The sequence below is a fragment of the Panthera leo genome, chromosome A2 (genome assembly GCF_018350215.1).
Source record: "Panthera leo isolate Ple1 chromosome A2, P.leo_Ple1_pat1.1, whole genome shotgun sequence".
In the NCBI taxonomy this organism is placed as follows: Eukaryota; Metazoa; Chordata; class Mammalia; order Carnivora; family Felidae; genus Panthera; species Panthera leo.
In genome coordinates, this window is record NC_056680.1 from 119831677 (window position 1) to 119844837 (window position 13161).

A 13161-nucleotide genomic window follows, 5' to 3' on the forward strand; every position below is an offset into this window, starting at 1 on the left:
CAGCTGTGAATGGCGTCAGAAACTATTTTGTTTGGGTGATTGTTCGCTGTAAAAGCTCAGTAGGGGATTTGAGATATTTTTTGTGTGAAACTGCGGAAAAGCCACTTCATCGGAATCGTCGTCGTTTGCAACATAGGAGCGTTCGCATGCAGAAAATAGCGGGTCAGTTTGATTTTTTTCTTTCGATAAAGGTGTGCCTTACCCCAATTGCTTACCAAAAAACCTGGTGGAAAAGTAGCTTGAGGCTCTGTTTGGCGCGTTCTGCTCTGCAAATTGCCATACTGTAGTGTGACAAGAAAATATAATTCAGCAAACCTACAGCCTCTGGCAGGGTTCTCAGGGTCAGCTGCCGTGAGCGGCAATGGCAGTGAAAGGATAAGAGAGAACCACACCGGGGTTCTCCTCTTCAGTTGGGTGCCGTAAGGCAAAAATTGAGCATCTCTGGCTTTTGTGATAAAACCCACGAGTCAATCACTTTGAGCACCTACTTCTCCGGCCAGAACTGGGAAGGCACACGACAGCAAGGAAATACAAAGAAAAGGAAATGGCTATGGAATATGAGAAAAGAAAGAAAATAGCAGCTGAGAATTTCGCAATAGTGGCTTCTCCCTTAAAACGGGCACTGTTTCCCTGGGTCTTAGTTGTACACAAGGTTACCTAAAATATTCGAAAGCCGTGCTAAGGCACTCGATTCCGCAAATGCTCCTCTCTCTCAAAAATAACCCTGCCGGCCTTTCTTAAACTTGGCCTTTGAGAAACCTAAGGGTTTTGAAGTTCTCGTTTAAGCGAATGGATTACTACACCCCGATGCACAACTTTCTTCTTCCCCCTTTCAAGAACCGCACACAAAAACAAAGCAACGACAACTGCATGGTGAAATGTGTGAGAGGCTTCACATAAGCTGGAAATTCTGTCTCGCAGAGTACCTCCTGTGTCCACATCTAAGGAGTCCGTGAGACACATCAGCACTTAGGCAAAATTGTTGACCTCAGCCTCAATAAAGCAGCTGGAGAAATAGTATGGGAAGGACGGTGATTATACCATTACACGCCCACTCAACCCAAGAAGTATCCAACTATCTGTTTTCCTCCCAGTAAGGTGCTTTGGTCCATTTTAGAGCCCACACGGGTCCTTCCGTTTGGGGTGAATGTTGGCTGCTGCGCGTAAAGGGAAATGAGTCGTAAAAGAGGCAGGGAGACCAGTCCTTCGGCCCTTTGTGTCTCTCGTATTGAGAGTGGCCATCTGTCCCTGGAGAACAATTGGAGTGGCAGCTGGGTATGTTGTGCCATCAGAAATAAAACCCTCTTCTTCTCGGACCACGGCGCAGCAGGCTTGGAGGTCGCCAGGAGTTTTAGGAGTCGGCCAGGGCAGCTGTTGGTACCTGATATTTTCAGTGGACTCTGATAGAGCCAGGATCCTGCCTCTCTGATGAGGGCCTGGGCAGGAGGGATGGCAGGGTGCCCCCCCCCCCTCCGCCCTCTCTCGTTTCTTTAGCAGTCATGGGGATGGGTTTGCAGTTCCCTCATATCCCTGGGTTGTCTTCTTCGTCTTTCAGGGCTGAAAACCACAAGCAGAGAATACAGCAAACACAGGGCAGTTCTGAGGGGGAGCAAAGAAGATTCATCTGGCCCTAGTAGTTTTCAGAGTTCATGGGATCAGTTAGGCTGGGCTTAGTGGCATTAAGAAAAGAAAACCGGCCCTTTGGTTATCATTCAATAATTGGGGCTACTCTTCACTTAGAATTTCTGGTTTTTTCACTTACCAACAGGAATAGAGAGGCAGATCTAGGATGCCCCAGCAAAAACCATATTGCCTACCTCTTATCCACTAGTCCCATGTATGTACATGCATATGCATGTGTGTGTGTGTGTGTGTGTGTGTGTGTATGCATGTATATATTTTTTTTCATTTCAAGCTGACTGAATGCCTGCAGCATCTTAGCCGAGTGTCTCTGGGCGGGACTTCATGTTTTGTGGCTTTGAAGAAATACTGTGCAGTCCAGACTCATCACCCAGCTCCAGAACCCCAGACATGTGTGTGGGAAGTGAACTGAGGGTCTAAGAAAAATACGAGAACGCGCTGACTCTTGTAAAACTTGTAAGTCGTTTTAATGGAAGGCAAGAAAAGTAGAAAGATGCAAAAAAAAAAAAATGAGTATTCACTTTTCATGCAACAAAACTTTCATGAGTGCCAAGCTAGGGTTGGTGTCCTGCTAATCCCTCGAGATGCGTTAATAGAACTGTAGGGAGTGCACCATTTTAAAAGTTTTTCAAGAGGTCCCTGGGAGCAGAGAGGAGAAAGGAGTCCTTGTGTCAGTGAGCAGTTAGCCACCGCTGTGGATCCACTAGAACCAAAGTGTCAGGGATTCCCATGGAAAGAAAACCAAGACACTGGCTTCTCTTCCCCTGGACATTGCCTGTTAGGACCTCAGTTTCCTTAACTGTCAGATGACGATAATGACACCCATTCCACCTTCCTTGTAGAGGAAAGATATCATATCATACAATGTACCCCACAAATATGTGATGCTACTTTTAATTCTATGCTCGTGCCAAACCTGGTTGTGTCCCTTAAGGCCTGATCCTGCAGGGTCTCCCTGTTTCCAGGGCCCCATCTTGTGACACCAGAAGTCCGACAACTTGGTCAAAAGGAAACCTAAAGAGCATGGCACCTGGATTTTATTTATGTGTTCATTTATCATTCATTCATTCATTCATTCATTGCATGCAAGCAGGGGAGGAACAGAGGGAGCAGGAGAGAGAGAGAATCTTAAGCAGGGTCCATGCCCAGCGCTGGTCGGGGTCAGGCGACTCAGGGCTCTATCTCACACACCATGAGATCATGATCTGAGCCGAAATCAAGAGTCCGACGCTTAACCAACTGAGCCACCCAGGTGCCCTGACCCCTGGATTTTATGTCAAAGACTCGCAGAAGTAAAATGACTAGGTAAACCGACAGTGATGTGGCCCTCTGACATCAAGATATTTTATAGCCATGGACATTCATTCATTCATCCAGTAAAATTTACTAAGAGCCTACTTTGTGCCAGGGGCGAAGTATGGCCCTGGGGTCTTATTTGTGATGAAAGCACACGCAGCTCCTGATGTCATAAAGCTAGTCATCTAGAAGGGGTCATGGATAATGATTTTAAAAGCATACTAATAGCTTATGATTATAACTTCTCAAGGTGACAGGAGGAAAGGGATCGGAGGCAAGGCTGGAAAGGTGGCAGGACCCGACGCGGGCCCCTGTAGGTCATGGTATGGATTTTTGCTTTTAGCTTAAAAATCCATGGAGGTTTTAAGTAGCACAGTGGGAGGTGGGGGTGGGCTGGCATAGAAACATGATCACACTTTGTGTTTGAAAAGGTATTGATTCCTTTGCGGGAGGGGAGGGCGTTCACTAAGCATTTACCGCGTGGATATCTCCATCTTCTCTAACCATCCCCTGGGTTGAAGCACTTGGGATTAGTGCCTCGGCTTTCCATGCCGGGAGCGTTTTAGAATCCCCTGGAGGATTTTTTAAAATCCAGGGTCCGTCCCCAGAAATCTGGATTTAATTGGTCAGAGATGGAATTGGAACATGGCTTTTGTTTCTTTGTTTGTTCCTAGGCAATTCTAAGTATCTTCAAGGTTGAGACCGATAGGTTCAGTGGAAAGCACAAAATGGGTCCTCAAAGTGTGGTCCCAACATCAGCATCACCTGGGAGTCTGTTAGAGATGCAGATTCTTAGGCCTGATCTCCCATTGATGGAGTCAGAAATGCTGAGGCTAGGGCCCAACAGTCTGTGTTTTAACAAGCCTTCTGGGGGTTCTGAGGTTTACCCCAGGGTAAGAAGCACTAAATGGTAGAGGGGTCACAGGCGAGAGAACCCAGAGCAGGATCTGATTCTAGATCTAGCTGTAGAGAAGCCCTGTGATGGGATGGGAGCGAAGAGCACACAAATCATTAAACTTCTCTGACCTCAGTTTCTCACCTGTGAAAAGAGCAGGCAGGATTGGACGAGCCCAAAGGTGGTCTGTGATGTTAAGGATTTATTATCTGGGCACACTAAACGCAAGAAAGTTTTTATAAGGTACTTTTACAAAATCTATATTTTTTTTCCTTTTTTTCAAGTTTTATTTAAATTCTAGTTAGTTAACATATAGGATAAAATTGGTTTCAGGTGTAGAATTGAGTGATTCATCACGTACATACGTACAACACCCAATGCTCATCACAAGTGCCCTCCTTAATACCCTACAAAATCTGTCTTTCTATATAATGGCGGTAGAATATAGTCATTGTAGGAAACTCAAAAAGTACAGAAAAGAAGAAAGAAGAAAGTAAATGTCCTTTAAAATATCTTCACCCAGAGATGACGGTTTCTTTCCTCCAACAGTAAGGTATGCTGGAGATATTCTGGTGTGTTTTCTTCGGATATTCTCCATGAATGTACTTAAAAAAGTGAGAATCATACTAAATATGTTTTAAGAGGCTACTTCTTACCCAACTATTATCTCAGGAGCATATCCCTTCATCATTAACAGTTATTTTAATCATCTTTGTTAGTGCCTACGTGATAGTCCATTACATATTTTTACACCATAATTTAACCTCTCCCTATCTCGTGTGTAAGCCTTTTCTCATTGCTTGATACTATTGTTACGATGAATATCTATCTCTTTACCTATGTATCTTTTCTACTTAATTCTTGGTCTGAAGATCTTCTTAAGGGAATCCTGGAAATACAATCATTGGATCAATACACATGAGACATTTGATACGTTGCCAACTTTTCCCCCCAGACTTGAGCTACTTCACGCAGACATAGCCAAGTATCAGAGAGCTCTCCTCACGACCCCCTCGCCAGCCTTAATAGTATTGATTTTCATTTCCTATACCTCCACGAGGCAACAGCTGCCTATAGCTGCAGGGTAGTGTTTGCATCAGGGGCAGAGGTCAGTCTTTCTCGCTCCCTAAGGGGGACTCAGACTCCAGGGACAGAGAAGTGAGAGAGGCCCCAGGAACGTAAGAGCTGGGGCTGGAAGAGTGAAGAGAGACTCTCCAGGGATGGATGGTGACATTTTCAATGAACCCTCCTAAAAACGCAGAGTGGACTTTACTTGAAGTCTGTGGAAGAATTGCAGATTGGTGAGAAATCACCTTTTCTAGAAATTGGTACTAAATGAGGCAAAATGTCATGGTCCCCAGAGGTGGGCTTGCCTGAGCCAAGGTGGAGAGGGGCTATTGGGTGGATGAATTCTGAGGTCCCGTCTGGGTTTATGATGCTAGGTGACTAAAGTCAGCACAGAGGGAAGGGTATGCCTCTTTCTCCCACCATCTTTCTCTCCTGGGCACTTTACATGCACACAAGCACCCCAGTGGGTTTCGTTTTCCCATGTCTTCCTGCCCACCGACCCACCATTGCCCCCCCTCTCTTCATCTGACACCCTTCCTACTGCCTTCTTGTTACCTGATTCTTTCTTGGCTTTGGGATCCAAACCATAGAAAAAAGGACAGTGAGAGGCCATAAAAAATAGAATCCCAACCCTTATTTATAAAAAGGAAAAAAGGAAGTGGTAAGCTTATTTCACTATTTATTTATAGTCCCACCTACTTCCAAAAGTATCTTAAGTAGTGCCTGCTTTGGAAGAAGCCTCAGGGAAAACAACATTCTCCTCTGTAAAAACCAGACCAGGAACACCAGGCCTGGGAGTTGCTAATGGTTAACAAGGGAGATGAGAGTAATTTTGGCATTTAACCCCTGGATGTTTTTAAATGTGGGCATTATTTGAATGAGGCTGTTTAGAGGGTGATTAAAAGCATAGATTGATTATTTACCCAAAACAACTGAAAATAGGTGTTCAAGCAGAAACTTATTAGCAGCATTATTTACAAACAGCCAAAAGATGAAAACCCAAATCATCAACAAAATGTATTATATCCACACAACGGATTGTTATTCAGCAAAAGTCAGTGAAGTATTGATACATGCTCTGATACAGATGAACCTTGAAAACATTTTCCTAAGTGAGGGAAGCCAGACACAAAAGGCCATATATCGCACGATTCCATTTATATGAAATGTTCAGAATAGGTAAATCCATAGAGATAGAAAGCAGATTGTGGTGACCAGGGGCCTGAGGACGAGGGGAACGGTGAGGGACCGCTTAATGGGTATGGAGTCTCATGTTGGATGACGGAATGTTCTGGAACTAGATAGTGGTAATGATTGCAGAATATTGTGAATGTACTTAATGCCACTGAATTGCTGAATTGTACACTTTAAAATGGCTAAAATGGTAAATTTTGTTATGTGTATCGAATCACAATAAAAAATAAACGTATTCTCAGCAAAAAAAAAAAAAAAAAAAAAAAAAAGCCCAGACCTAGTTAGCTGTGCCTGGGTTCTAATCCCAGCTGCCCAGTTCCTCTCTGTAAAGTGGGGATAAGTATAACAGTACCTACCTCATAAATCTTAAATGAGTCAAGGTATGTAAAGTACATACGTGCCACATGGGAAGCGTACTGTAAATACTTGTGTTATTAGCCTAACCCAGCTATTCTCCACTGGGGGCAGTGCTGCCTCAGAGGAAAACTTGGCAATGTCTGGAAAGATGTTTGATCACCACCGTTGGGCGTTCTGATGGCATCTAGAGGCAAGGGGTGCCACTCACCGTCCTACGATGCACAGGACAGCCTCCCCCAACAGTGGATTATCTGGTCCCAAGTGTCAGTGGTTCCAAGGTGGAGAATCCCTGATTTAAACAGAGCATGCGGGGAAATGTGCTCCCTCCAACGGCCGTGTGGCTAAAAATAGGTCAGACAGAAATTTTTGTTCGAAGGGACTGCCCGCCAAAGTGCGGCGTGCCCACCATGTATAGAGAACATGTATTAGTCGTTGTGGGGGATATAAAAGAGGCCAAGGCACCGTCCTGGAGATACTTGGGTGAAGAAAAGCTCTGTGCGATGGAATTATCTGAGAGGGAAGTTTTACCAAGAGATGTTTGTAATCATTTTTCCTGTAGTAGGAGGGTGATCTGGGGTCATCCACCCTACGCACAATAATGCTCACTCAAATGCCAGCACTTCTGGTTCCTTCTAAAGATGCATCTTAAGTGACCAGTGTGTGCAGCTCCTTCACGCATCTGAATGGGTCTTATGTTTGGGTAAATCGTATGGAACCGAGATCTGAAAAACAAATCACTGTCACGAATAGAAATCAAAATTTCTTGTTGGAAGGGCACAGACACGAGAAAGTATCAAATTTCCTAATATTCAACCGCCATATCCCAAAAGGAGAAAGGAGACCCGTTTTCCCACTTTCCATTTAAAGAGGTGTCTTCTCAGATTCTAAAACCGTACCCCCGTATAATTAGCCTGGTGTAGGTCACAGACTCAGTTCTTACACAGAACGGCTCACCGTCTAAAGGTCTCTGTGGACCTGCCAGCGGTGAAGACTTGGGGAAGGACCCTTGTTCCTTCTGTCTTTTTGCCTCTAGGCTAAGGATTACAAGCCTTTCAAAGACCTTCCATGCCTTCACGCAACCCCTGTGGATGGCAGATGTCCTTTCCAGGGGGGCAACGGGAAGGAGGAGTCTGGTGGGGCCCATCAGGAAGGCAGATCCCTGGAGGTTCAGGCCCTTGGAAGCTACTGCATGGTGATGGGGGATCACAGGTACATCTTGGCAACTTACCGTCACTGCCTACTATGGCAAGGAATTATATTAGATACTCTTGACGGTGAATTTGACATAGAACGTGTCACAGTGACTTCTCAATAGGGCAAGGACAGGTATAAAGCACTCTAATGTAAGACAGAAAGGGACGACGTGCAAGAAGGAAAATGTGGGGGAAACCCTATGGGATCTCAGAGGAGCGTGTTGGCTTCTGGTGGGGAGTTTGGAGAAGCCCTTTTCGGAGAGGGCGGCATGTGGGTGAGAATGCGAATGTTTTGGGGCACCTGGACTTGTAAAATGATACCGCAGTATGCTAAAGAACAGAGCCGGTCACCCAGGTGAGTGTGTCAGAGAGAGACTTTGTAGGATTTGTGGAGGGGAGTGGAGAGAAAGGCGTGAGCTGGGTAGAAGATGGAGATGAGCTCGTGAAAAACCCCCCATGCCCCAACACCATTAGGCCGTGGAGAGTCACTGACACTTTCTGAACAGGTATAAATGGACTAGGAAGACGACTGTACAGCTGTGTGTGAGATGTGCTGCGGAGAGAGCGTGGGGCAAGAAGGGGAAGAGGGGGCAGGCTTGGCCAATAGTTTAGATAGAGCAGGACACGATGGCAGGATGTGGCACCACATCGGCTCCCTTGGGCGCCAGGACTGGGTGTTTGAGAACCCAGGTGCTGGACACAGATACTCTGGGCTCTAGTCCCGGGCTGTGCCCCGTAAGCCAAGGGCATGTCCTCAGGCAAATCGCTTCACCTCTCGGTGCCTCAATCTCTTCATCCAAAAACATGGGAAGAGGGGCGCCTGGGTGGCTCGGTCGGTTAAGTGTCCGACTTCGGCTCAGGTCACGATCTCGCGGTCCGTGAGTTCAAGCCCCGCGTCGGGCTCTGTGCCGACAGCTCAGAGCCTGGAGCCTGTTTCAGATTCTGTGTCTCCCTCTCTCTGTGACCCTCCCCCGTTCATGCTCTGTCTCTCTCTGTCTCAAAAACAAATAAACGTTAAAAAAAAATTAAAAACAAAAACAAAAACAAAAACATGGGAAGAGAAGTCTTGTCTGTCATGCACATGAGCTGCACCGTAAATGAGTAAGGGCATCTAATACGTTCTGAATATTGCCTGGCCCAATAATGATATTGTGCTCAGTGGTTCAACATAAAGTTGGCTCTTATGATCCCTGAAGGTAACAAGGGTGACCTGGAAGGATGCCCTTCTGAACCAAGGTGGAATGACGGTCGTTGTCAGGAATAAAGAATTACACGGGAAAACACTGACCTTGCATGATTCTTCACAAGGCTGCTTGGAGGGGCTGGGGTGTGGGGCCATGTGTCAGTAGAAGACAGGATGGCATCCGTGGACTGTATATCTACATGACGGTCCAGCCCTCTGCACTCTCCTTGCGCCCTCGTTTCGACAGCATTGATTTTACCATCAGGCATCGGCTGCATTAACTTTTGTCAGCAGATCGGGAATACTCCCAAGACACAATGATTTCCTCACTGCTCTAGTGGAGAGACCCGGGACTAAACACTTTAGTCTCTAGTGAGACCATCAAACAGATGAAGCTTGAAAACCCATCGGGAGCATCAGGCTTAGGCCCTAAAAGAATGAACATTGAAGGGGTTATAGTTCAAACAAAAGCGACTTTGATGTTTAGGTTTGAATGAAGGAATAGTGACTTGTCTGCATGCGTGCGGAGAAGGGGGGGGTGGGGAAGAGAGACTGGAGGGTGCTTTGGAGCAAGACACCCTACCTTTTATGCTGAAACTGTGGCTGTAGATGGAACTCTGTGCTGAAGTGCTATGCTTTTTCTGTGACCCATTCACTTTTTAGACTCTTCTAATTCAATGCACACAGACGAATAAAAATTAAGCTTCGAGTGCTAGGGCAGTTTTTTTTGTCTAAAGGGAGGCAGGCTTCATCCCTATAAGATTAAACAATCATCAGGGTTTAAAAGGTTTAATCTGCCGGCGTTCAGCCCAGGATGGGGCTCAGAGCCCCCAGAATAATTGGATACAGCGTCGGGCTTTGAACATCAGAACTAGTTGTGTGTGTGTGTGTGTGTGTGTGTGTGTGTGTGTGTGTGTGAAAGAGAGAGAGAGAGAGAGAGGGAGGGAGGGAGAGAAATGTGCAAGCAAGCACGAGAGGTCTCTCCCGTGGCAGGAGGAATAAAGCTGCCTGCCCCTGCCTCCTCCATTGAGCCCTCAGTGGCGACAGGATACAGCTTCTGGGGACTGCTGTGCTCATGAATGTGTGCTATTGTTCCAGGCACACGTCGGCCTCAAGAAATAGCACAAAACAGCCCCGTCCTTATTCACATGCAGAACCCCCTCCATCACTCAAACCAGCCTTTCCAGGTCACATGCCGGAGGCCTCTGCAGACAGGACGCAGCTGCCTCAAATCTGCTGCCTAACATTAGCCGCGGTTCAAAAAACCTGACGGCTCTGAGCTTCACGGGGGAAACTAGAAAGATGTGGGGTCCAGGCGCTAGGTTCTCCGAGGAACTGTGGCTGGAGAATGAGAAAAAATGTGCTGTGGTTCGGAAGCCTAAGCAAGGCAGGAAACGCCAGGAGCTGTTGGCCGTGGCCTTGGGGGTGAAGGTGGGAGTCAAAGGCAGTTTTCTTTGGCCCCCTCTCAGACTCTTTGCCTGTTCACAGATCTCGTCCCTGGTCCGAAGGGCCGCCCTCACGCACAACGACAACCACTTCAACTATGAGAAGACACACAACTTCAAGGTAAGCAAGCCTCTGCGCTCTTTCTTCTGTTACTAAAGGGCAGGTGGAGAGGTGCGGTTGATGGTTTCCGTCCCCTCTTTGTTTATAAAGTAATGAGACAGCAGATTCCTTTGCTTTCCACATCTAGTTGCGTGCACAACCTGAGACCTTTGCTTTGCATCAAACTGGAGACCTCAGACAGCCGTTTGCCTGATGCCTAGAAACACCTATATGTATGTTAACTTAGTCCTGGAGACCCGGGCTCATTTCCTCTCCATATCCCCCCGCCCCGTCCAGCGGGAGAAGAGCAGAGCACGCCCGATCTCTGCCACTGGGAGATCTTCTGATGAACATCGAGCAGTACTTTTCCACTCAGAGTGGCTCTAAAGAATATTGCTGTCTCTGAGGCACAGAAAACCATTGCCCATTTCACATTCTGTGTTTTGTCTTTGTTTTCAGGGATGCTAGCTCCTCTGGTTTATGTGTAGACGGCTGTGAATAGGACAGGAGATGCCATCCAGTAGCTTTTGCTTGTGCTCTGGGTACGGGGTGGGGGTGGGGGGAGCACCCCAGCAGCCTTGCCAGGCTCCCCTCTCGGCACAGCCTTGATCCTGCTCACCAGACCAAACAAAAAGATAGGGGAAGCTGGTGGGAGCTTTAGTGCATACTCCCATGTGTGTTTGTAAACTGGAAATACTGCTATCTTCATTTCAGACTAGCCCTTGTAGAAAAAGAAAAGAAAAAAAACAAACAAAAAACGGCCTACCATCAGAAATCACGGCCTATTTCCTTTGCCCTAATGTGTTTTCCAAGAAATGGCTGGAGGAGATTCCGATGTCAAATTGCCTGGCCGGAGATGTAGTTGAGTGGAGGTGACACAGTGAGAGGTTTTGCCCCAGCAAATGGGCTGACGTTTAGACACTGGTGAGAGTGGAGAGTGAAGGATCCAGGAAGAAAAGAAGAGGTGGGGGCGGCAAATTGTGAATTGTCCTCTTTTTAAAAAAAAATTTTTTTTTGTAATGTTTATTTATTTTTGAGACAGAGAGAGACAGAGCATGAGTGGGGGAGGGGCAGAGAGAGAGGGAGACACAGAATTCGAGGCAGGCTCCAGGCTCCGGGCCATCAGCACAGAGCCCGACGCGGGGCTCGAACTTGTCAACTGCAAGATCATGACCTGAGCCAAAGTCAGATGCTCAACCGACTGAGCCACCCAGGCGCCCCGTGAATGGTCTTCTTTTTTTAAACTCGTTTCCTTTAGGACCAGTAGCCCAAGTAACTGTTGAAGGAACTAGATAGCCCTTCACCAGAGGTGACCAGGGAAACCTATTTTATTCTGTCCATTTTCAGTTCTTTGTAAGGACAGATATGTGTCTATTAAGTAAACACTCGTGTCTGTCGGGTCCGTTTGCCCTGCTGCTAAAGCGAGGGGCTTGGGCATCTGCGTGCTGTAATTGAGCTGAGGAATGGAATTATTCAGCCCTCCATATTTAGCCTGAGGATGAAGACTTGTATTCTATAGATCCTCACTGACGCCAAGGCTCTAGATATTTCTCCTGTGGCCGAATAGTGACGGCTCTCATGGGGAGTACAGAAAGCCTCGTGTTTTTTTCTCTTTCCTGTTTTCTGTATTTACCCTTATTAATTTTTTTGTCTTAAGAAAATGTTTTTCTGACTTTGGGCAGAAATCCTGGTTCTTTGCATCCTATGGATGTACTACCACGGGTTGGGAGGGTGGATCTTCTTGGACTTGGCAAATTCCTTTCCTTCCTCTTGAACACACCAGCGCTTCTGGCTTTGAGATGGAATTGGAATTCTGCCCTCACCGCGATACGTGCTTGCATGGGGATAGCTTCTCCCTCGGCGTACGGTGCCTGGGCTTGTGTCTTGCGACAACTAAATGTTTGGTCGATGTACACTTCCAAAACTGATTTCGGTTTTTTTAATCTTAGATCTCTGATTGGGAAAGGAGGACATTTGAAACAAAAAAGGTAGCTGAGACTTAGTTTCCTGCATAGTGCTGTTGCTAACACGCGCTCTGTATTGATTAATTATTTACCACTGGAATCCATCAACAGCTCTTTCAGTGTTTGCTGGAAAAGTCAGTATCTACTCGGTGTGATCCCTTCTAAATTACAGCTATCGAGAGAAGAAAAGGTAGAGAGCAGACAAGTTGTTAGGGGAAAGTACGCAAGGCAGACAGGAGCGTTTCTCTTCCGCGTGTAAATAGACATCTTCAAGACACGGCAGACCCTTGAGTCTCTGTGTCCGTTGACCGTGGCTTTCAATGGTACTGCCCGTGCCACTGTCCTGAAGGATGAGTGGCAGGGCCGGGAGGGGGTGGTTTCCTCTGTCACTCCTCACCCCTGCCACCCTCATTCAGCCCTCTCCTCACCCCCAACCAATTTGAAGTGGAAATTTTGCATGGTCTTTAGAGGAATACTCCAAAAGCTGGTCAGTGCTATAAATAGAGCAGTGGGTTTTTAGTAATCACCAGTGAATCAACCAAACAAAGAAAAACTCTTATCAAAAGGCCCCTGCCATCTGCTTGAAATCAGCATAAAATTAAGACATAAAACACAAACTTGTTCTTTATGCTGACATCTAAGAGGCTTTATGCAGAAACTCTTGATTTGTAATTCGGGTTATTATTTTCGAGTACTACGTGATTAGTATAGCGTAAGTGTTCAATACAAAAAACAAATAATCACATTTTCACGCTCATCAGCAAATAAGGTTTGCTAGACCCTGGCTGTGCTCTTGCCTAGGGGGTCCTACGAGAGATGCCAATC

General features: G+C 46.4%; 1 protein-coding gene across 3 annotated transcripts in view; it reads left to right on the plus strand.

The window, feature by feature from the left end:
- Positions 1–13161, plus strand: part of CHN2 (chimerin 2) — a 299632-nt gene that overhangs the window by 256575 nt on the left and 29896 nt on the right. Inside the window, exons 1-3 of one of the 3 annotated variants that reach the window (XM_042921148.1) lie at positions 3129–3260; positions 4382–4446; positions 10316–10393. In XM_042921148.1, coding sequence (XP_042777082.1) covers positions 4429–4446; positions 10316–10393 — 96 coding nt within the window. In that variant the 5' untranslated portion in view covers positions 3129–3260; positions 4382–4428. Of the gene's footprint in view, positions 1–3128; positions 3261–4381; positions 4447–10315; positions 10394–13161 lie in introns of those variants that run through there. The other 2 variants (XM_042921153.1, XM_042921140.1) reach the window with 2 other exon arrangements.